The 24,849-nt window shown below is 42.2% G+C and overlaps 1 protein-coding gene across 4 annotated transcripts in view; it reads left to right on the top strand.

Moving 5' to 3' along the window:
* Positions 1-613: 613 nt before the first annotated feature.
* LOC115470588 overlaps positions 614-24,849 on the top strand; it is a 38,077-nt gene continuing 13,841 nt past the window's right edge. For 3 of the 4 annotated variants that reach the window (XM_030203869.1, XM_030203868.1, XM_030203867.1), the window contains exons 1-3: positions 614-694; positions 6,689-6,979; positions 22,317-22,565. In XM_030203869.1, the coding sequence (XP_030059729.1) occupies positions 634-694; positions 6,689-6,979; positions 22,317-22,565 (601 nt within the window). In that variant the 5' untranslated portion in view covers positions 614-633. The remainder of the gene's footprint in view (positions 695-6,688; positions 6,980-22,316; positions 22,566-24,849) is intronic. The other variant, XM_030203870.1, reaches the window with a different exon arrangement.

Below are 24,849 nucleotides of genomic sequence, written 5' to 3'. Positions count from 1 at the left end.
AGGAAAGAAAAACAAAATGATGTTGTGGGACCCGTCTGGGTGAGAGAGAATGTCTGATGCTGCATGGCAGCCAGTGGGATTTCTTGCTGGACTGCTGCCTTCACCATCAGCAAATAGATTCCATTTAGCAGTCACCATGGAGTTGTCCGCTGGGAATTGCCGTGAGTGTAAAGAAAGCATCTACTGAGATTGCTCCCATCCAACAGCCTGAATATCTCCACACAACATTAAATGGGCTGAACAACATTCAAACTATCTGTTATGATTGCAAAAAAAAAAAAAAAAGCCCTATTTTAGTAAAATCAAGCCTTAGAGTCACATTATAGTGCTACACCATCATGTGTGTACAGAGAAGCCTTTTTATACAGTCAATATCTGGAGCCGCAAACTATCACTTTATAAACTCTGTACATTTTCTTTTCCGCTTTATCAGTCTACAAAGCCAAAGATCACATTTTACAGTACTGCCTGGGGTCCTATTTTTAATGCCTGCCAGCCACCTGTGCTTTCAGATTTATTTTCTTACATCCATACAATAGCATCATTTCCTGAGCTGAACAGAAAAAAAATATATTTCGTTTTGTACAGTAGTCAGACACTTTGTGATAGCTCACAAGGAGGATATCATTTAAAATGCTTGGTACCACATCCTTTCCCCTGTTCTGCCTGCTGGTACTCTTACGTGTTATTAATGGTAAGTGTGCTTTTTTATTACTTTCTTTAACCAATCTGACTTTAAATACTTGTTTTAGCAGCTGGTTCTGTGCTGGTTGTGATACTTTTTGATGAACCAAAACAAGAGTTAGCTAAAGGTAGGGTTGCACATGGTCCTCCATAGATAGGCTAATTCCTGCTGCAGATGTTTCACTGATGTGATCTGGAAACATAAGAACATAAGCATTGCCATACTGGAACAGACCAAAGGTTCATCATGCCCACTATCCTGTTTCCAACAGTGGTCAATCCAGTCACAAGTACCTGGCAAGATCCCAGAAGAGTAAAACTGATTTTATGCTGCTTATTCTAAAAATAAGCAGTGAATTTTCCCAAGTTTAGCTTAATAATGGCTTATGGACTTTTCTTCTAGGAAATTGTCCAAACCTTTTTAAAACCCTGCTAACCGAACTGCTTTTAACATTCTCTTGAAATGAATTCTACAGTTTAATTACATGTTGAATGTAATTAAACCATTTTCTCTGGTTTGTTTTAAATTTGATACTCAGTGGCTTCATTGTGTGCCCCCTAGTCCTAGTATTTTGGGAAAGAGTAAAGAAGCAATTCATGCCTACCCGTTCCACTCCACTCAGTATTTTATAGATCTCTATCATATCTCCCCTCAGCCATCTCTTCTTCAAGCCTCTTTAGCCTTTCCTCATAGGGAAGTGGTCCCTCCCCCCGTATCATTTTCATCACCCTTCTCTGTAGCTTTTCAAATTCTGCTATTTCTTTTTTGAGATGTGGTAACCAGAATTGCACACAGTATTCGAGGTGCGGTCACACCATGGAGTGATTCAAAGGCATTATAACATTCTCAGTTTTGTTTCCCATTCCTTTTCTAATAATTCGTAGCATTCTATTTGCTTTCTTAGATGCTGCTGCATATTGAGCAGAGAGTTTCAACTTATCATCAACGATGACACTTAGATCCTTTTCCTGGGCGGTGACTCCTAATGTGGAATCTTGCATCATGTAACTATAGTTTGGGTTCTTCTTTCCCACATGCATCACTCTGCACTTGCTCACATTAAATGTCATCTGCTATTTGGATGCCCAGTCTTGTAAGGTCCTCTTGTAATTTTTCATAATCCTCTTGTGATTTAACAACTTTGAATAACTTCGTGTCATCAGCAAATTTAATTACCTCACTAGTTATTCCCATATTTAGATCATTTATAAATATGTTAAAAAGCAGCAGTCCCAGCACAGACCCTTGGGGAACCCTGCTATCTACCCTTGGCTCCATTGAGAATACTGACCATTTAACCCTACTTTCTATTTTCTATCCTTTAGTCAGTTTTTAATCCACAATAGTACATTACCTCCTATCCCATGACTTTCTAATTCCTTGTGTACATCATCATATCTGAATAATTCTAATATCGATCCAATAAAAGGTGTCATAGTATTTTGAATTGCAATAAACTATTTTGTACTTCGCCACTTTCAGCAGTACTTTGCATTGTAAAAGCAGGGCATAAATCTCAAATCTATATGAAGCCAAACATCTGGAGAGACTGCAGCTTTCTCCAGAGTCAATGAGGCTATAAAAACCATGCAATTAGTGTTTTGGTAGTAACTTGAAAATAATTAACCATTTACTGCCAGTGTTAATACTGATTTTCACTACTCCACTTCTCCTTTTTGATCTCCAGATCATTCTGGGTTTTTCCTTCTGTTACTTAAGTATTATTATAGATTCAAAACTTTCTTTTGAAAAAACAAATTTCACATGTCATAAGAAAGGGGGTTTCTGGCTATGTCAGATCTGGGCTGTAAGGTTCTATCTGGATTTTGCCTGTACTCAAACTCTACTTTATGCTTTTGTATTATCATTCATAGACTACTGTAATACAGTTTATACTGGACTACCTAAACTTCAGTTGCGTCGTTTACAAACTTTACAAAATTCAGCAGCTAGGATGATTTTCAGAGCTAAACGTTTTGATCCAGTGACTTCACTTCTCATTAGACTTCACTGGTTGCCAATATTCTACCCTATATAGTTTACAGTTCTTCTCTTAACCCATAAAGTCTTTTTCTCTGGGGAGTCATCCTATCTAAACCCCCTCCCACAATCTTAGATCCTTGGATTCCAATCATCTGGTTTTACCAACTGCCTTTTTTTTTCTGTTTCCTACTCTTTGGAACAGTCTCCTCCCAGATGTTAGGAATAAAATGTACTTGGCAAAATTCAAAGTGAGATTCAAATTTCAAAGTGAAAACTCATTATTTTCAGCTGGCCTTTAAGGCATCGATATCCTAGAGTGTTTCCTGTGACCAATCTAAAGAGCTTGTATCTTTTATCCTGTATTTTGTATTTTACTCTCCCTGACCTGTAAGTTTTTACTATCTTGTTGGATGAGTGTAGTTTTCTTTCCTGTTTATTATGGCGTTCCTTTCATTTTATTCATCGTTTTAAATTGATACTGTGAACCGCTTTGGTCTTGTCTGAAGTAAAGGTGGTATATTAAGCCTAAATAAACATAAACATAATAGAAACGGCTGCAAACTTCTAGAAACTTCTGGGTCCCAGATGTGTCCAGTAGGGTGCAAGCATGTCATTAATGTAAAATTTGGTCAAATGGTGAAGAATGTTCTGAAACAGTATGAGAGATGCAACTGTAAAGAAGATGGGCCCTGGAGATGGAATTTGCACTTCACTACAGGGATTGCTAATTATGATTATACATTGGAATACATTGAGTTTTGTTAATTTCTGATGCATTCTGGCAATCTATATGCATTTTCTGTTCTTCCAGCGTTACCAAGTGATTTAGGGCTCCTTTTACAATGTGAGGCTACCAATTAGCATGCGCTGAATTTGAAGAAGTCCATGGGAAATGAATGAGTGGTAGCCCTTAGTTTCTTGGGTGACACTTTATTCAGTTCTGGATTTAGGACATCACTTCTAATGCTTGCAATACATTTATTTATTGGGATTTATTAATCTCCTTAATGAAGAGATTCGCTGAAGGTGGTGTACAGCAGGTATAGCTTGACATAAAACATACAGGGGACGATAATCAGACCACGGGGGGTAGCCGGACTACTCCCCGCAGTCAGCGCTGAGCCCGATGACTGAGATTGAATATGCGGTTTAGTTTTGGCCAGTTTAAACATAACTGGCCAAGCCAATATTCAGCGCTGACTGGTTATGTTTAAACTGGTCAAAGATATATCTGTTATTTTGGTGACCAAATATGGCCGCCAAACTTAACTAGCAACAAGTCACCGAAAATTAGCGACTAGCCAGTTATATCACGCAATATAACCGGCTATCTGCTAGGCACTAAACAGAGATATTTAGTGGGAGACAGCCGTCTATCTCCCGCTGAATATCGCCAGATAGCCAGCTAAGTACCTTTTAATCAGCCAAGTGCCGATCATTTTGTTTATAAAGTTCTTCTAGGTCACTAATCTGGTTTCTCAGCTCTTTAGTAATTCTATTTTCTCCTCTTATTTGGGATGCATTTTCAATTATATGTCCTGCTAGTACCAGTTTAAAACCATTCTAAACTGAATGTATAACTCCCCTACTATCATTTGTCTCAAGGCAGTTACTTCTTTGGACGTGACCAGGGGATTGGAAGGGAGGTTCAGTTATTTAGGGGATTATGCAGGATTCAGTAATTATATGGTTTGGCCCCATCACTCTGGAATTTTCTGACAGTTAATCTTCATTTGGAGCCTTTTTATAGCAAATTTAAATCTGGTCTGAATTCCTGGCTATTCAATCAAGATTTTTCTTAACCTCCGGAATAAGCAATTAGGTCCAAATTCTATAAATAGTACCTTAAAAATCGACACCGAAAAACCACACGCTTAACACGATTCTATAAACTACACCTAAAGTTAGGTGTAGTTTATAGAATATGTTCTTATGCCGGTCTTGTGACTAAAATATAGGCACATCCATTTAGGCCATCTAAAACTAGGCCTAAATATCTATGCCTAACTTAGGCACAGATCAGGTGTATTCCATAATAGTGCACTCAGGGGGTCTTTTAATAAAACATTTTTGTGAAACGGAACATACTTAAATAATGTATATAAAACAAATGAGGGAATGATTAAGAAGAGTGCTAAAAAGAAATGGAGATTCAAATGTGAATGAAAAGATAGAAATAAAATGCATCTAGAGCACAAACCATTACATAGAATCACTGATGAGAATTGAGTATCAGAATTTATTTCTATCTTTATGAGTGATCTCAATACTTGACTAATATGTATTTCATTATATTACATCAACTATCTCTGTTTGAGATTACGCTTTTTATGTATTGTCACATGAAACATAATACATGCTTAATTTTGTCCGATTTATTATTTATTTATTTAATTACTATACTTGATTCTTTACATGTGCTCATGTATTTTATATGATTTAACCCTTTTGTGTTTTTATACATGTTCTATTTTTTTAGACCCCTAATGTAGGCTTTACGCCGAAACACAGTACTGTGTCGGGTTTTGATGAATAAAGATTTTGCTTATTACATCTCTCGTCCCCCTGGTATTTTGTGGAACAGTCCTGCTACCTTCAATACTCCTTCTGTTGGATTTCTTCTACGTAGTGACACACGGTCCTCCGCGTTTGCGGTGTCCCGTCGTTACATAGCATATTACACCATGGTCAGATTGCCTTTCTAGTTTCCCTTGACCTTTCAGCCGCTTTTCACCTGGTTAATCATCCCATTCTGCTCTCCCATCTTCAAGATATTGGTCTATCCGACTCCATATTATCCTGGTTGGTTCACATCTTACCTGTCCAGCTGCTCATTCAGAATTCCCACTTCTTCTGCCACTTCCTCTGACCAACCTCTGTCTTGTAGTGTCCTGCAGGGTTCAGTTTTATCACCATTACTATTCAAAATCTATCTAAGTTCTCTAGCAACCCTGATTCAGGATCACAACATTTGTTTCTTTATTTATGACGATATTCTATTAATCTTTTCTACTTCTTATCTGGTACCATCTCTTACCCAGCTCCAGTGCTGTCTCAACACACTGGCAGACTGTTTAGCTTCTCATAGACTAGTTCTTAATCCTTCTAAAACTGTTACCTCTTGGATTACAGTATTCTATCCACATCTCTCTGTTACCTCTTTTGTCTTTAACCAGCCAATCCCAACTGTACCATCTTTTCGCTATCTTGGAATCATCATCGACTCTGAACTTTCCTTTAACCCTCAAAGCACAAAAGTAGTAAAACTGGGCTTCTTGACTCTAAGAAGTCTCTGCTCTATCCATAGCTATTTTGATCAACAATCATGACATACTCTAACCTATGACTTTTTTGATCTCCTTTCTAAACTACTGTAATCCCATTTTCTGTGGTATTTCTAATTCTTCTCTTTGTAAGTTTCAAACTCTATAAAGCTCGGCCACTCATTTCATTTGTAAGGCTCACAAATTCAAACACATCACTCCATTTCTGATTAATTTGCATTGCCTTCCTATTCAGTTTCATCCTATTTTCAAAATTCTTAGTCTGGCTCATAAGGCTCTTCATTTTGACTCCCCTTCCTACCTTATACCCCTTCCCGTTCTCTCAGATCCCTTGACTTAAACCAACTTGTCCTTCCCTCCCCATGTTTCACCCATTATGAATATAGCACAGCTTTTTTTTTCATAACTCCCAAATATCGGAATGACCTTCCCCCGGCAATTAAATCAGAAATTTTCTTTCCTAAATTGTCTCTTTTAAAACCCCACTTTTTTCAATTGGCATTCAGTCCCTTACACTGTTCCCCATAACTTGCTTTTTAACCTTTGACTGGGAGGACCCAGGTCCAAGAAATATACCCCTATATTAATCTATATCTTATGTTCTTATGTCCTTATAGTTTGTATTAAAAAAAAAACAACTTTAGTATAAATTTTATACTTGTTACCATGAAACATTTCTGTGAAGCGGGTAAATCTCTCACAACGATATTTGTTCACTGCTATAACTGTGTTTCAGGCTGGACAGCTGCTTCTCAGGAAGATGTCGAGATATACGGGAATCCTAATGGGTGTGCTGTCTTTCATCTGGAAAAGCAGAACCTGGAGAATTCTTCAATAATCTGGACAAAGGAAGGCACCAAGCTGAACTGCTCCTACAATCATATACAGAAATGCAAGATTTTGGAGAATGGGGCTTTGCTGCTGCTGGAGAGGGTGACCTCGGAGGATGAAGGGATGTATACCGCTGAGGTCCTTGATAATCAGGGTAATACAACTCACACCACGAAGTTCCTGATGAAATTGATCGGTAAGGGACCTGGAGACTGCAGTTTATATACTGCAGCTTCCTGGATCACATGATGCCCTGTATAATCAATGACTCTCTCGATATTGCATTGGCTCCACAGGGTTTGTCAGTAAGGACCATGGCACTAAATGCATATCACCAGACAAATATGATAGGGTATTTTGGGTATTTAAGAATCTCTCTGTTGAACTGAGAGCATTAACTGGAATTATATGTGAAAAATAACTGAAATAAGTAACAGAGATGGAATAGCCAGTCTATATTATGCTAAGAGACGAAAAACCTTTTGTAAACCTGAAAATAATTTAGGCCGTGTTTAAAAAAAGTGCACTAGCATTTTCAGAATGTGCTAACCATGTGGATGGATGCCCACAATATTCCTATGTGCTCTGAAGTTCTTTTTAATCAGGCCACTGGCACCTAAAGCACTCTAAACTACTTCTGTGCCTCTCTGCCATGTTTATCTGGTCTTCAATTGCATCTCTTAGCACCTGATGGTCTTCTGTACCACTAGGTATGGAGAGGCATATCAGTCGCTTGGTACTGTGACACTTCTCTTAGCAGTATTGTTCCTATGTTTTTCTGCCATTCGGGTATTTTTTTCTCATTGGGAATGTTCTGTGTGATCATTTTTTCATATACTAGGCAGAACTAAGGTGAATGATCCCTATGTTTCTCCGGTACCTAGTACTGTACATCTCCTGTTTATTGAGGGTAGTGGTGCATTGTAAAATGATAGCCCTGTTACCAGGGGAAGAGAGATTGGTTGCACAGCAGGGGAGATCAGAGAGCATAGAAAGGGTTCAACTTCAACGGAAACTTTCCTTCCAGCCCAGCAGCACGACCATCACAAAAGATCATCTTGTTCACATGACATAACAAGCAGGTTAGAAATTAAAAGACAAATTATATTAGGTTTTTAAGCTGCTGACAGCTGGGCTGAATTAAGCCCACATAATCTATACTGGGTCATGTCTGGGCTCCTGAAGTCAATATCCAGGTACATGCAGTCACCCAAAAGTCAGATTGGTACCTGGTTAGAACAGCCTTTTCGCTGTCCTAATGTTATCTTCTTACTTAACCAGGGCCGGCCAAGATGCCGCCTGAGGTGGAACTAACGTGCCCCTCCCCCCCCCCCCCCAGAATTTTACCTCATCACAGTGACATTCCAAACCCGGCAGTGGCAGCGATTTCCATACATTGCCCTGCCGCTGCCAGCATTCGCCTCTTTCCTTTACTGCGGCTGCCTGAGCCTCTGACGAAACAGAAAGTTACATGAAAGAGGCAGCCTCAGTAAAGGGAAGAGGCAGGTGCCAGCAGCGGCAGGGCAGCATATGGGAATCGCTGCCACTGCCGGGTTTGGAACATCACCGTGATGTGGTAAAACATCGCAAAGGGGGAGATGCTGTTCCCCGAGATGCTGCTCCTGAAGAGTGCCACCTGAGGCCCCCGTCTCAGAAGGCCTAATGGTCGGGCCACCCCTGTACTTAACCAGTTAGCGGACTGAATATCACTGTAAACATAAGAGCTGGCTCTGCCTCCAGACCACCCCAGCATTAGCAGGACAGTTCCACGGTAGTCACAGGAAATATTCAGTGGTAGAACCTGCTTAAGTGCTGCTAAATATTGGCAAATGGTCATCTCAGGGGGGTTTAACTGGGCAGGAGTCTCTTGTGCCTGGATAAATCCTTTTGAATGTCAGACCCATTGTTATTATTTATGTGATATAACTAAGAAAAGTGATCTATTCAGACCAGTTTTCAAAAAGCACTTAGATGTTTGGCACTGTGCGAAACAGCTAAGTGCTTTTTTATTTTAATATCAGCAGCACTGTAGGTGAAGCTATTAGGGCACATATGGTATAGGGGACAATTCTACAAGTGGGCACCTCTATTTAGGCACCCCATTGATGTACAGTGAGATCCTATTCTATAACAGACCCTGGGTGCCCCATAGTAATGTAACCCAGTATTGACATGCCTAACATTTAGGCATCCAGAGTCACACCCGCCATAGAGCTGACATTAAGGACTAGATTCTAAAAATGACGCCATTGGCGCCGACAAAAATGAGCTTAAAGCTATTTTATAAATCTCGCCTAAAGTTAGGCACAGCACCCGTCCTCGCAACTAAATTTAGTTGTGGACATTTATGCCAACTAAAACCTGGTATAAATGCCCGTGTCTAGCTTAGGCATGGATTTGGCATATTCTATAACAGTGTATGTAATTAGAATGTGGTAAACTGTCCAGGCCTTATTGCCTATTATGAATTAATATGATATATGTTCTCCTCAACTTTACTGACTTCCCCCTCTAAATTAGTGGTCTAAGAAAAGAGGAATATTTACTTTAAATTAGAATCTTCTTTTTGTTATTTCAGATAATATCTCTGTGTTTCTTGTACAAGATATATCTTGTGAATAAGGTTTGAAATAGTATAAATAAATAAATAAAGAATGTGGTAGGCTTAAAACAAATCGGAGAAAGTTTTTCTTTACTCAGCGCGTAGTTAGACTCTGGAACTCATTGCCGGAGAAGGTAGTGACGGCAGCTGGCCTTGCTGAGTTTAAAGGGGGACTGGATAGATTCCTGAAGGAAAAGTCCATTGATCGTTATTAAATTTTGGGTTTTTGCCAAGTTCTTGTGGCCTAGATTGGCTGCTGTCGGAGACAGAGTGCTGGGCTTGATAGACCTTTGGTCTTTTCCCATACTGGCAGTGCTTATGTAAATTTTAGGAATGCACATGACCCGTCCTTACCCCTCCCATGGCCACACCCCCTTTTGTGATCCACGCAGTAGAATCTACATGCACCGCTTTAAAGAATACACTTAGCAAGTTGTGTGTGTAAATTCTAATTAGTGCCAATTAGTGGCCATAATTGCTTGTTAGTGGCCAATTATTGGCATCGATTGGCTTGTTAATCAATTAAGTTATGCATGCAATTTGGTTGCGTGGCTAAAATTGCACACGCAACTTTAGTCACCATATATGGAATCTGGGGGTAAATGCATGTCCCTAAATGATTTGATTTATTAATTTGATATGCCGCTTAATACATCAGTTTTAAAGCGGTTTACAACAAAAACAATTATCAAAAAACCAAACACCTCTTAAAGTACTACTATAACATAGTATTGATGTCAGGCCTGTGTCACGAAAAGTGAGCCCTTGGGCCAAACAACGTCTGGCAGCCAGACAGTTCTGATCTTACCTGGAGAATCAGGACAGAGACCTCCAAAGAAGGACAGGCTACGGTAGACTGAAGCAAAAGTCCAGGTTCAATCAGAGGATCAAAGGCAGGTGGCAGGCACAAGCAAAGTCCAGGTTCAATCAGAGGTTCAAAGGCAGGCGGCAGGCAATAGCAAAGTCCAGATTCAATCAGAGGTTCAAAGGCAGGCGGCAGGCAAAAGCCAAGTCCAGGTTCAATCAGAGGTTCAAAGGCAGGCGGCAGGCAAAAGCAAAGTCCAGGTTCAATCAGAGGTTCAAAGGCAGGCGGCAGGCAATAGCAAAGTCCAGATTCAATCAGAGGTTCAAAGGCAGGCGGCAGGCAAAAGCCAAGTCCAGGTTCAATCAGAGGTTCAAAGGCAGGCGGCAGGCAAAAGCAAAGTCCAGGTTCAATCAGAGGTTCAAAGGCAGGCGGCAGGCAAAAGCAAAGTCCAGGTTCAATCAGAGGTTCAAAGGCAGGCGGCAGGCAAAAGCAAAGTCCAGGTTCAATCAGAGGTTCAAAGGCAGGCGGCAGGCAATAGCAAAGTCCAGGTTCAATCAGAGGTTCAAAGGCAGGCGGCAGGCAAAAGCAAAGTCCAGGTTCAATCAGAGGTTCAAAGGCAGGCGGCAGGCAAAAGCAAAGTCCAGGTTCAATCAGAGGTTCAAAGGCAGGCGGCAGGCAAAAGCAAAGTCCAGGTTCAATCAGAGGTACAAAGGCAGGCGGCAGGCAAAAGCAAAGTCCAGGTTCAATCAGAGGTTCAGAGGCAAACGGAGGGCAATCCAAAACACAGAACTCAGGGATCCGCAAGTAGAAGCCGAAGCAACGAACACTGCCAGCGACTGCCCTTAAATAGCCCCCTCCATCTGGAGAACACTCAACAGCTGTTAGAAAGGAGGAACCCACCACCAGCCCCAGGGCTCCGGATAGGCTGGTCCCAGAGAGAAGGCGGAGTCCAGCCGCGACCAGCCAATCCGGACCCTGAAGAGGCGTTCCCTCTGCTCCCAGGTCCCGCACCCGGAAGAGACTTGCTAGTTAGAGAGCGCCGGCCATTTTGGCAGCGCCGGCGCTCTCCGGCCGCCACCGCGCTGAAGCGGCGAACCGGCATAGCCCAGGAGGCGGGTACAACTCTCCGCCCACGCCGCCCATCGCCAGCGATACCCCGCTCTCCCCTGCTCGCGGAGCGGGGCATCCCCGCGGGCAAGGCGGCGCAGGTACGGGGCGCGACAATTGATAAACATAATCATTTATTTATTTGGATTTTGCTCACACCTCTTTCAGTATAGCTCACCATGTGGTACATTCAGGGTATTTCCCTGTCCCTGGAGGGCTCACAATCTAAGTTTGTATCTGAGGTAATTGGAGAGTTAAGTGACTTGTCCAAGGTCACAAGGAGCAGCAGTGGGATGTGAACTGGCAACCTCTGGATGTCAAAAACCAGTGCTGTAACTACTAGGCCACTCCTCCACTCCATCTTTATTTAACTTTTCGTACAATCAAATTTAGCACCTGAATTTAAATAAAGACATTACCTGTGCATCAGCAAAAAAAACATTCTTAAAAAACCTGGTTTTCACCATCTTATGAAATCCTAGATAGCTAGATGAATTACGAATCAAACTGGGCAAAGAATTTCATACATCAAAAGGCTCTATTCCTAGTAGATGCAGCAGGGATACACATAACTTTTGTACATTACCTGCATAACCGAGAACCCCGTCTAGGTCCCGCCCAAGTGTACACCCCCCACCCTGGCATTTACACCAGAGCTTTCCAAACTGTGGATTGTGAAACCTGTGTTTGGGTTCATGACCTAAGAGGGCACTCTATAGGATGACATTGTCCTGTGCCACCTGGAGGTCATGCGCTTTCTGCAGCCCTGTGAATTGGGTTTGTAAACCACAGAAAGATTTGTGAGCACTTATTTATGCACTTTGCCATTTAGGTGTGCTGTTGCAAAAAAGCACTTAGGCGGAATATTGACATTTAGATGGATATGTGCACACATGTGTGCATCAGTGTCAGTATTCTGTATATACCCCCGGATTCTATGTAGTGCAACTAAAGTTGCACGCACAAATCTGGTTGTATTCTGGATCTGCACACGCAACTTAATTAGTTAACAAGTCAATCAGTGCTGATAATTGCCACTTATCAAGCAATGATTGACACTAGTATTTATGTGCACAACTGTCTAAGCATATTCTGTAACGTGATGTGCCTAAATTTTAGGTCATGTGGAGGGGCATAATCGAACTGGGACGACCATCTCTAAGGGCGCCCATCTCTAAGGTCGTCGCCACAGAGGATTGTGAGATTTCTAGAATTGTATGAACTGCATGACCTGAGGCAGTATGGTTTTACTAGATGCGGATCTTGTCAGACAAATCTGATTGATTTCTTTGACTGGGTGACCAAACAGTTGGATACGGGAGGGGTGCTAGATGTGGTATACTTAGATTTTAGCAAAGCCTTTGACATGGTTCCACTTAGGTGAGTGATAAATAAACTGCGTGCCCTCAATCAGGGCCACCGAAAGCGGGGGGGGGGGGGGGGGGGGGGGGGGGCAAAATTCCCCAGGGCCTGACATCCAAGGGGGGCCCGCCCAGCGCTAGCATTACTCTCCTCTTCCTCTGCATGGCAGCGCCACAGAGCAGAATACTTCCTTCCTGCCATGTCCAAACAGCCTCTTTGGACGCAACAGGAAGGAAGGAAGGACTCTGCTCTGTGGCACTGCCGCACACAGGAACATGAGAGCAATGCTAGCGCCAGCCCCTGGGGACGTTTGCTGTGCATAGTGACAGCCTGGAGCAGGAGTGCAGGACAAGAAGTAAGCGGGGCAGCAGCGGGGTGGGCGGAGGGGGCGGGCCTGCCCGGAGAGGGGGGCAGGCCAGAAAGGAGGCGGGCCCAGGGGGGTGTTTGCTCTGGACCCGGCTTTGTCTCTTGGCGGCCCTACCCTCAGTATGGGCCCTAAAGTGACTAACTGGGTTAAAAACTGGTTAAGTAGAAAGAGACAGAGGGTAGTGGTAAATGGAGTTTGCTCTGAGGAAAAGGATGTTATCAGTGGTGTGTCACAGGGATCTGTCCTGGGGCCGGGTCTTTTTAACATCTTTGTGAATGATATTGCAAAACGAATGTCTGGAAAGGTTTGGCTCTTTGCAGATGATACCAAACTCTGTAATAGGGTAGACACCCCAGAGGGTGTGGATAGCATGAGAAGGGATCTAGCAAAGCTTGAAGAAAGGTCCAGAAATTGATAACTAAGATTTAATGCTAAAAAAATTGCAGGGTCATGCACTTGAGCTGCAAATATCCAAGGGAACAGTATAGTACGGGGGTGAACTACTTCTGTGTATGAAAGAACATAAGAACATAAAAATAGCCATACTGGATCAGATCAATGGTCCATCTAGCCCAGTATCCTCTTTCCAACCTTGATACGCTGACCGTTGTTACCACATCCTCTGGCAATGAGTTCCAGAGCTTAACTGTAGTGAAAAATTATTTCCTCCTACTTGTTTTAAAAGTATTTCTATGTAATTTTATTGAGTGTCTCCTGGTCTTTGTACTTTCTGAAAGAGTGAAAAATCGATTCACTTTTACCTGTTCTACACCACTCAGAATTTTGTACACCTCTATCATATCCCCCCTCAGCCATCTTTTTTCCAAGCTGAAGAGCCCTAACCTCTTTATCCTTTCTTCATATCAGGAGTTCCATCCCCTTTATTATTTTGGTCACTCTTCTTTGAACCTTTTCTAATTCTACTATATCTTTTTTGAGATATGGTGACCAAAACTGAACACGATGCTCAGGGTGAAGTCGCACCATGGAGTGATGCAGAGGACTTGAGGGTGATCATAACTGATGATCTTAAGGTGGCCAAATGCAGAAAAGATGACAGTCAAAGCCAGAAGGATACTCAGGTGCATGGGGAGACAAATGGCCAGCAGGAAAAAAGAGGTGATAGTGCCCTTGTATAAGTCTCTGGTGAGGCCCCATTTAGAATACTTATGTGCAATTCTGGGGACCACACCATCAAAAATATATAAACAGGATAGAGTTGGTCCAGAGGCCAGCTACAAAATTGGTCAGTTGTCTCTGTCATAAAGCGTATGGGGACAGACTTATAGATCTCAATATGTATACTCTGGAAGAAGGGTGGGAAAGAAAGGATATGATAGAGACATTTAAATATCTCCATGATAGTAATGTACAGGAGGTGCGCCTTTTTCAAATGAAGGAAAACTCTGGAATGAGGAGGAGATAGTGGATGCTGTGGATGGGCAGATTGGATGGACCATTTGGTCTTTACCTGCCGTCATGCTTCTATTTTTCAAAAAAAGCTGCAATTACTGATAAGACAACTAATCCTTGCATGCGTGTAGCACTCATAATTTGGAGTAAGCAACTGACTAAGCTACTCCGAGGTAAAACATACTTTCTGTTACAGTCCTTGCAAAAGTGCTGTCAGCAAACACTAAGCACTGTCAGTTAAACCAGAGTATAGAACATCACAGTGAAAGCTCAGAACTCTTGAACCAAAATCTTCTTTTGTTCAATACTTCAGAACTGTAAGTTATTTCCTTTGTTTGATTTTGCATTAAATCTGCCCAGCAGATTGTAGTCTGTTCTCAACTAGCTCATTCTGTATGCAAAGAGAAGCCTGGAGATCTCAGCACCAAGCTTAGAGAGTAGATGTTGTAAAAACTTGGTGAAAATTTAATGCTGTTACAAAGATTTTGAAAGGCTCATGCAGCAAAGCACAGTGGTTAGTTTACAGTTCATAGAGAAGCACACTGCAGACAGATTCCCCCTGCTCAAAGGAGAGAGAAGGGGTGGGGGTGGGGGGAGGCTAACTACTCAGCAAGTTTAGAGAATCAAGCTAGCCAATAGAGTGAGTCCCATAAGACACAGGGAACTGGGACATGTGCTCAGGAAGAGCCTATAGAATGACAAAGATTTGTTGTCCTATCCTATTTAAAGACACAGGGACTGCAGTGTTGCCAGGTGGGCGGTTTTACCGCCCAATTGGGCGGTTTTCCGCGACCCGCCGCGGGAAATTTTTGCCCGCGGCGGGTTGCGGTTTTTTGGGCTGGTTTTTGTGCTTCGGGCGGTTTTTTCGGCCGCGGGGGGGCGGGGTTAGTGACGTTTTTGGGTGGGGTTAATGACGTTTTGGGCGGGGTTAGTGACGTGGGAGGCGGGGCCGATGACGTGGGAGGCGGGGCCGATGACGGGGAGGCGGGGCCGATGACGGGGAGGCGGGGCCGATGACGTGAGAGGCGGGGCCGATGACGGGGAGGCGGGACCGGTGACGTGGGAGGCGGGGCCGGTGACGGCGGGGGCGGGGTTGTTGACGGCGGGGGCGGGGGTGATGACGCGGGGGTGGGGGTGTCAGGGGCGGGGTTTGTGTTTGGGCGGTTTTTGGGCTGTTTTTTGGGCTCCAGTGGGCTGGAAAAAAATTTTCCACCTGGCAACCCTGAGGGACTGAACCTGGCTATAAGTAATGTCCAATATATACATATAAACAACATGCACCCTGTCCCCATATAAATGGGGACAGAACACTTTCATTTGACCCCCACTCAATATACATAAAGCTTTGTGCTGGAAAGGGAGGACAGCATTTATGGGAAACCAAAGGGGTATGTAGTTTATATCAATTGCTTGAGGAGGGCCAGATCTCTGATTATGCAGAACTGGTCAAGGAATGTAGTAGGCTGGGCCAGGAAATGTTTTAATATAGGCAAATCAGAGATTTCATACAACGTAAAGCCATAAGGGAGTTAAGAGAGGAGGAAACCCTGCTGGAAAAGGCACTGAGAGGGGGTTGGGGAAGAAGAGGGATACCTAGGCAATATTTGGCACTTCTATAGAAGGGACCTCCCCCAGTATCTTGCAGAATGGGAATGGGAGAGTGGACCTATCTAAGAGGTTAAGGTCTGATTCAAAAAAATGTCCAGAAATTATTAAAAGTCTCAATAGCAGGTAATCTTAATGAAAAGGGGTACAAGATGCTACATAAATGATATTACACACCACACCAGTAAGATTAAAGCAGATGTGTGGGAGAGGCAGTGATTTATGTTGGTGAGGGTGTGATGAAAAGGGCACCTTTCAACATATATAGTGCACTTGTCTTGCCCGTAAGTGTAACTGTTCTGGGACCAAATGCTACATCATGCTCAGGATATCATGGGGATGTTGCTGCAAAAGAGTCAAGCATATTGTCTGTTAAATGTCAGGCAGGCAGGTGAGGTCTAATATACAAAAGCTCATACCTAACCTGTTTAGAGCAGGTAGGGTGTCACTGCCTGCGGTGTGGAAGCAAAGTGATACCCCAGATATGAGCAAGATAATCGCGACATTGAACTACTTTTATCTGATGTCTAAATTAACTGTCTTCCAGCACCACCATGTGGCTGCTTTTACAAAAGTCTGGGAACCATACGAATATTTACTTATTTATTTGTTTGTTATATTTGTAGCCCACATTTTCCCACCTATTTGTAGGTTACTCAATGTGGCTTATACTGTATAGTACCGGAAAGGCGTTTGCAGACTCCGGTGAGAACAAATACAAAGTGATGTTGTGGTAAGATGAAGTTCATGTGGCATAGCCACATTAGGGAAACGTACATCGGAGGAGTTGCGTTTTGTCCATTATGTACTTTAGTTTTGTTGTGTTGCAGGGATCAAGCATTTAAGTTGGATTGGTAGGTTATGCCTTTTTGAACAGGTTAGTTTTTAGTGATTTCCGGAAGTTTGCTGTGTGATGATAACCATTCAAAAACTGTTAGTATTTGGGAATGATGCTTCTATTAGGCCCTGCGTTACGCCCTAAGAGGGCTAGGGAAAGAAGGTAGAGGGGTTACGGGGGGAAGGGAAAGACGTTTATGAAATAAATGTTTACGTGCCAGTTTATGCACATATTAAACCTGAATAGGGCTTGTAAAATGAGGGCTATAGCCTACCCATTTGATTCAGACAAAGAAAAACCAGGTATAATTTGTGATACCCAAGCCAAACATATAAGCTCTACATATAGCACTGATATTTACTGCTTCAACACTTAGAAGTGCCAATATTCAGCACCTCTAGGTATGATTTATACGCAAAGTTCTATGTATAACTGTGGGGGAATTCAATAAAGGTGCTCAACATTAGGCGCCAGGATGATGAACGCTATTTTATTATTATTTTTTTTTATTTACGTCAATTTATATACCGTATCTTATTGCTACTGCAAGACAGAACGGTTTACAATTTATAAAATAAAAGAAACAATACAATATGTACAGGTTGGACAAACATTATAACTCCAGTCATTACAGGAAAGCACAGGGGAAGATTCTATATATGGCGCCTAAAAAATCCACATGGAAAATATTTCCACCTAAGCGTATTCTATAAGTGGCGCCTAGATTTAGGTGCGGTATATAGAATACGCTTAGTTGATATCCCAGTGCCTAAAACTATGCGCATCTATTTATACCAATGAAAACATGGCGTAAATCCCAGCATGTAGATATAGGCACACTGGGTCATATTCTATAAATACGCACATAAATTTTGGACCGCCCACAAAATGCTCATTTCCATGCCCATAACCATGCCCCTTTATGCCTGCGCATATTAAAATGTTGGTGCAGTGATTTGCAGAATATGCTTACCAAGCTGTGCGCGTAAACTCTAATTATTGCCAATCAGTGCTTATTATTGCTTGTTAAGTGCTGTTAACAACGCTGATTAACTTGTTAAGACAATTACGTGCATTGTTATAGAATACACTTGGATTTCAGTGCAGAACGTTAGATGCACTATATAGAATCCAGGATAAAGTGTGAATTCTATAAAGGCAGTTCCACACTGAACTGTCTTTATAGAATATTAGTTTATCGTGTAAACACTTATGCCAGTCAAAGGCTGGTGTAAGTGCTCATGCCCAACTACTGTGCAGAAGTGCAAGTATTCTATAACTTCGTGCCTAAATCCTGGGATTGCCCCTGACCCACCCATACCCCCATGCCCCATGGCCATGGCCCTTTTGGAATTGTGTGCAAGATGTTAGATGCATAGCTTATAGTTTAGAGATGTAGGGCAGATCCACACTTAACTACTAATGACTGCCAATCAGCACATGTTAAATGCCAATAATTATCACCTATTTAGCCGATTATGTGCGGATCTGTGATCCCCGCCCAACTTTGAGTGGCCTATACAGAATCCGGGGCTATATGTGTATATCCAGCAGTTCTCCCTATACATAGTGCACTGCTGAATATATGAATAATTTGAAACATCTAGATTGGAGATTGGGCATTCCAAATTATTCCCCAGACATCCTGCTTTTAGCTGGCCAGGAATGGCTCCTGGTCAGTTAAATAGCATTTAGCCGGCTAACCACTAATATTTAGTGGTAGATAGCCTGATATCTCCGCTCAATATTACAGTTTGCACAAAGCAGCTAACAAGCTATATCACACAATATAGCTGGCTATCCACGAATATTCAAGTGCTGGCTGGCTAAGTTTAGTGACCAAATCAGACGCCTAAATAGCAGTCCTATCATTGGCCAATATCAACTTAACCAACCAGCGATGAATATTCACTTAGCCGGTTAAGCTTGAGCCGGCCAAATAAAAAAATGGATATTCAATAACGGTTCCCGGAAACGGCTGGCATTGAATATCTGGGGTCAGCGCCAATTGCATCACTTATGCGGGCTGCCTCCTCTAGTCTGAATATCAGGCCTCATATGTCCAGTATGGGAGCAATAAGTGGATGTCTCCATTTATTTAGGTGCCCTGAGGACAAGTGGGAGCCTAACCTATAACACCACCTGGGTGATTAGGTTCCATTGTAGAACCCTAGTATAACCCAGTATCTGACTAACATTGAGGTGCTCACAGTTACACCAGCCCTAGAGTTGGCCAAGCTCCAGCACTTAAATCTGGCACAGACACATGTAACTTACAGTATTCTGTAAGTTACACATGTAAATGGAAGCCCCACCTATGTCTCATAAGAACATAATAGCCATACTGGATCAGATCAATGGTCCACCTAGCCCAGTATCCTGTTTCCAAGATTGGCCAGTCCAGGTCACAAGTACCTTTCAGAAGCCCAAAGAGTAGGTATATTCCATGCTACTTATCCCAGGGTAAGTAGTGGCTTTCCCCATGTCTATCTCAATAGCAGACTATGGACTCTTCCTCCAAGAACTGTCCAAACATTTTCTAAGCATAGATACTCTCTTCCCTTTAGATAATGGTGCAGTAGCCAGAGAATGAGGAAACAAAGACAAAGGATTTGAACCCAGGCTTGGTTTTTATACCATCATTTTCGGTCCAAGGGTATCTCCTCCCACCACTGCTAATCACCACTGGTGAGAAGATCCAGCTCCTTGCTCCAGAAGCTGTGGGAGTATGTAAAAGTCGAAATCCATTATGTTGGTACATCCACTAGACGTATCTACAGTTCATTAAGGGAGCAAAACTCTAGAGTTCTTACATGGGTAAATCTGGCGTAAGATTATCCATAATACTCTGACTTCTGTCTAAGATCATCCATCACTCAAAAATCAGAATACAAATGCAGTGCTAGAGACAGACATTAAAGAAGTTTATCAGTTACCAGCAGGTGGCAGCTTTGCCCCGTGTAAGCCCTCCTTGCATTCACACATTATGTAAATTAGACATATTACAGAATAGCACTTAAGCATCCTGCTAGCAGTTTCCAGACATTTATACGTACAAAGGGTGTATAAATATAGGCTCATAGATTATAGAATTGCCATATATACCTTACATACTTTACGGTATATAACAAGCTCTATATACAATGCTGATTTTATAAATCCCAAATTTTACAGTGAGATTTCGCCTTGTGCAACATGGATGTGTGGTAGTGCATATTGACTGCATACAGTGGCTATATCCATGGTGCTATTAAATCAAGGTTTCAAAGTAAATGACATTCTCTCAGTGGAGACTTTATAAGCCAGAGCTGTCCTACATAAGTTTTACTACAAGAATTTATAAAATATTTCAACTCCTTAGGCAAGGTAGAGCTTTTGTGTTTTTTTGTTTAGCTTTGAGACATATGGTTGGGTGGACAGAATCAGGGAAGCTGATTGTGGCCGGGTGCCTTAGCCCCCTCAAGTATTTAAAAGGGCTGGACTGAAAAGACTATGCAAAGGGGAAAGGGATTTGATATTCTGCCTTTCTGTGGTACAATCAAGGTGTTTTGCATATTATTAGTTAGGTCCCTAAGATGTTCCTTTTTGGTACCTGGAGCAATGGAAGGTTTAAGTGACTTGCCCAGAGTCACAAGGAGCTACAGTGGGAATCAAACCCACTTCTCCTGGTTTTTAGGCCAGTTCACTAACCATTAGGTTATTCCTCCACTCCATTAGGCTGCTCCTAGCAATAGTGTCTCATGCTTTTTTTTAATACATTGGGCCAGTCAGGAGGACCACTTTAAAATATGTATAGTCCATCATTGCTATTCACTGTCAGCATGAAATGGGTATCTTCTATGTGATGCATTGGGTATATGGGTTTCTGTCTAAAGCTTGCTATTGCATTTTAAGTGGTGAGAGGCTGCTGTGTGTTGTACCTTATTTCTTCACTTTGACAGAGTCTGGGTCCATAAGACCATTCAAATTAAGGCCCAACTGGCAGGTCTAGATAAAATGAAAGACCTAAAGAGAAACTGTTTGCTGATCTTACATAAGAACATAAGAATAGCCATACTGGGTCAGACCAATGATCCATCTAGCCCAGTATCCTGCTTCCAACAGTGGCCTAGTACAGGGCAGAAACCCAAATTGTAACAACATTCCATGCTACCAATCCCAGGGCAAGTAATGGCTTCCCCAATGTCTATCTCAATAACGGACTATGGACTTTTCCTCCAGGAGCTTGTCCAAACCTTTTTTTTAAACCCAGATAAACTAATCACGATGAGTTCCAGAGCTTAATTCTTAAGTGAAAAAATATTTCCTCCTATTTGTTTCAAAAGTATGTCCACGTAATTTCATTGTCTCCTGGTGTTTGTACTTTTTGAAAGAGTGAAAAATCAATTCTCTTTTACCTGTTCTACACCACTCTGGATTTTGTAGACCTCAATCATATGGCCCATCTCAGCTGTCTGTTTTCCAAGCTGAAGAGCCCTAACCTCTTTAGCCTTTCCTCATATGAGAAGAGTTCCATCCCCTTTATCATTTTGGTCGCTCTTCTTTGAACATTTTCTAATTCCGCTATATCGTTTTTTGGTTTTTTTTAGATACAGCCCTATTGGTTCCTACTTAGTTGCCATGGGAGATTGCCATTTAAAGTGGAAAACTATATCACTATTGGCCCCAGGTTTATATAGAATTCATTTCAATTACCCTCCATCAGAAATAAATTCCATTTAGCATAACTTTTATGTGAAAGTCATTAAGAGCCTGGTGCTGTGACTGCTCCTACCTGGCTCTTAATATGACATAACAAAGAGTTCTTAAAGGGTCTGGTGTACTGATCTCAGAAGTGCCATGCCTGGTACTATTCTTCTACCATAATGAATTACACACCATAATTGTCATTGGTTGTGATGTCGGCTTAGGGGAAGTTAACATCCGACGTGGCACATGTTTCGCTTATAGCTTCCTCAAGGATATCCCCTTATTATAGCCCATTAGATTCAGTCGGCAGGATGAACGTGGGCTATAATAAGGGAATATCCTTGAGGAAGCTATAAGCAAAACATGTGCCATGTCAGATGTTTAACTTCCCCTAAGCCGACACTGTAGAAAAATGTCAATAGTTCAGATGAGTACAAAAAGTTTTCTTAATATAAGAACAAATAACTTTAAAATTTATTTAAAGATATAGGGAGGTGGTTGCAACCAATGACTATTGTGGTGTGTAATTTGTAGGAGAATAGTATCAGAAGTGGCACTTCTGAGGTCAGTACACCAGACCCTTTAAGGTTTTTCAGTGGCGTGGAGTTGTACATTTGATAATTGATGTTCCATTGCACTAAGAAGATATAAGAGCATAGCCACACCATAGTTGGTTTGATAACAAAGAATTCTGCATTTTATTCCCAGGACTTGTTGATCTTCCATTTTTGTTTCATCATTGCAGAAAATATAACTCCAAAGATTAACATCAGCTGCCTTAGAAATGGCACAGGACTATTATTCTGTGATCGAGGTAGAAATGACAGGGTCTACTGGACGCTGAATGGTAGAATTCTAAATAATACTGAAGTTTTCTTAGATGACAATTGCAGCAAGATCACGGTGAACAAAGATGTGGCTGGGAGTTTCATGTGTCATATCAACAAGTCCACCCATATTAGTAACAGCTCAGCCACACTGTTGAATTGTCCAGGTGAGTGGTGACTAATTTGTTTAATATACTGCCTATTTCAAAGCTTATAGAAATTGATTGGCTAGCAGGCTCAGTGGCAGTGCTCTGCTCTGCTATGTGAAAAATTTTGGTTTGATTTCCAGACTCATCTTCTGCTTCCAGAGGTCTGCTGGGATTGGGATGCAATGGAGGGAATGAATACATAACTGGGAGAGGGAGGGAGATGTGGCAGTGGGAGAATCCCAGTCATTGCTCAAGGATGACATTTATTGTAGTGGTTTTCAAAGGAATTGTGTTCTGTGTCTCCTGACCAAGGGGTACAACTACAATGGCTGGTCTAGAGAAGGTTATAAAAATCTGTAAAATGCCTTGGGTTGCTATGAATGAAGGCTCATCATGCAATTACCTAATGAAGACCAGTTCTGATTGAGCTAGACTCATTTTGATGCTGGTTTATGGGAAGTGTGGTGTAAAATGAATAAACCAAACCAAATGAAAAGAGCAAGAAGAAACTATCAGACCAAAAATAAAATAAAATACAAAAAAAGATTAGATGGGACAGTCTTCTTTCCAGTATACCACAGTAATGCCCTGCAGTTCAGAAATTTTCAAAATGAATACGGTGATATAGTTAAATCTATATACGATGTCTCTAATGACTAGCATTCATTTCTAACGATTTCAATTTAATTCCCAAATTCTGAATAGTAATCTCCAGCCAGTTCCGAAAGGCCAGGTCTGAGAAAATGCCATCATGTGTGGCAATAATTAGTACTCTGGCAGTCTAACCAGGAAGACCAGAGACTGAATGGCTATCTTGTTTGATTGAGATGGATAAAGTACAAAGCAGTGGCATAGCCAGTATGGGACCACGGGGGCCTGGGCCCCCATAGATTTGCCCCTGGACCCCCCTGCCGATGACCCTCTCGACCCCCCCTCCCGCCGCCAACCCACTGTCGCCTACCTTTGCTGGCGGGGGACCCCAACCCCCGCCAGCCGAGCCGTGGTCCTCTTCTTCCCAATCCCGCACAAGGCTTCGTTCTAGTCTGACGTCCTGCACATACAACGTGCAGGACGTCAGACTAGAACGAAGCCTTGTGCAGGATTGGGAAGAAGAGGACTACGGCTCGGCTGGCGGGGGTTGGGGTCCCCCACCAGAAAAGGTAGGCGATGGCAGGTTGGCGGCTGGGGGGGGGGGTCAAAGTTGGTGGTGGGGGGTTTCAGCAATGGCGGGGGGGGTCAAAGTTGGTGGTGGGGGGTTCAGCAATGGTGGGGGGGGGGGTTGGCGGCATGGGGGGGCTAAAATGTGCCCCCTCACCTTGGGCTCTGGACCCCCCTCCCGCCGAAGTCTGGCTACGCCCCTGGTACAAAGTACTAGGGATGGGCTGTGATTTGCAACGACTCATTGCCTGTCATTAATAAATGAAAATGAGAAGAAAAAACACAACAGCTCCCCACCCCCCACCCTGGTTAAATAGTGTTTAGCCAGCTGAGTCTCTAATATTCACTGGGAGGTAGCTGGTTATTTCTATTGAATATTTATGGTTAGCACATAGGGGGAAATTCTATATATCGCGCCTGGAAAATCTGCAAGGAAATCATTCTCGTCTAAATATATTCTATAAGATTTAGGAATGGTATATAGAATATGCTTAGTTGATATCCCAGAACCTATTTATTTATTAGATTTTGTTCACATCTTTTTCAGTAGTAGCTCAAGGTGAGTTACATTCAGGTACACTGGATATTTCTCTGTCCCAGGAGAGCTCACAATCTAAGTTTGTACTTGAGGCAATGGAGGGTTAAGTGACTTGCCCAAGATCACAAGGAGCAGCAGTGGGATTTGAACCAGCCACCTCTGGATTTCAAGACCATTAGGCCACTCCTACACACCTAAAATGACACACATCCATTTACACCAAAGTGTGGTGTAAATCCCTGCACGTAGATTTTCATGGACTGGGCTATAATAGCGAGCATAAATTTGGGAATGCCCATGAAATTTTTATTTATTTATTGCATTTGTACCCCACATTCCCCCACCTATTTGCAGGCTCAATGTGGCTTACATAGATTTGTTAATATTGTCATTTCAGGATATCAAATACAGTTAGTAATGTGTAGCAATTAAGGAAGGGAAGAAAGAAATGCCCATTTCCCTGCCTATAGCCATACCCCTTTTGAACTGCGTGCTTTAGAGTTTAGGTGCAGTTCACTACAGAATACATTTAGTGAGTTATGCACATAAATTCTAATTATTGCCAATTGGTGCTCATTATTGCTTGTTAAGTGCTGTTTAAAACAC

The sequence above is a fragment of the Microcaecilia unicolor genome, chromosome 5 (assembly GCF_901765095.1).
Source record: "Microcaecilia unicolor chromosome 5, aMicUni1.1, whole genome shotgun sequence".
Lineage (NCBI taxonomy): Eukaryota > Metazoa > Chordata > Amphibia > Gymnophiona > Siphonopidae > Microcaecilia > Microcaecilia unicolor.
This window is presented reverse-complemented; position numbering and strand designations above follow the sequence as displayed.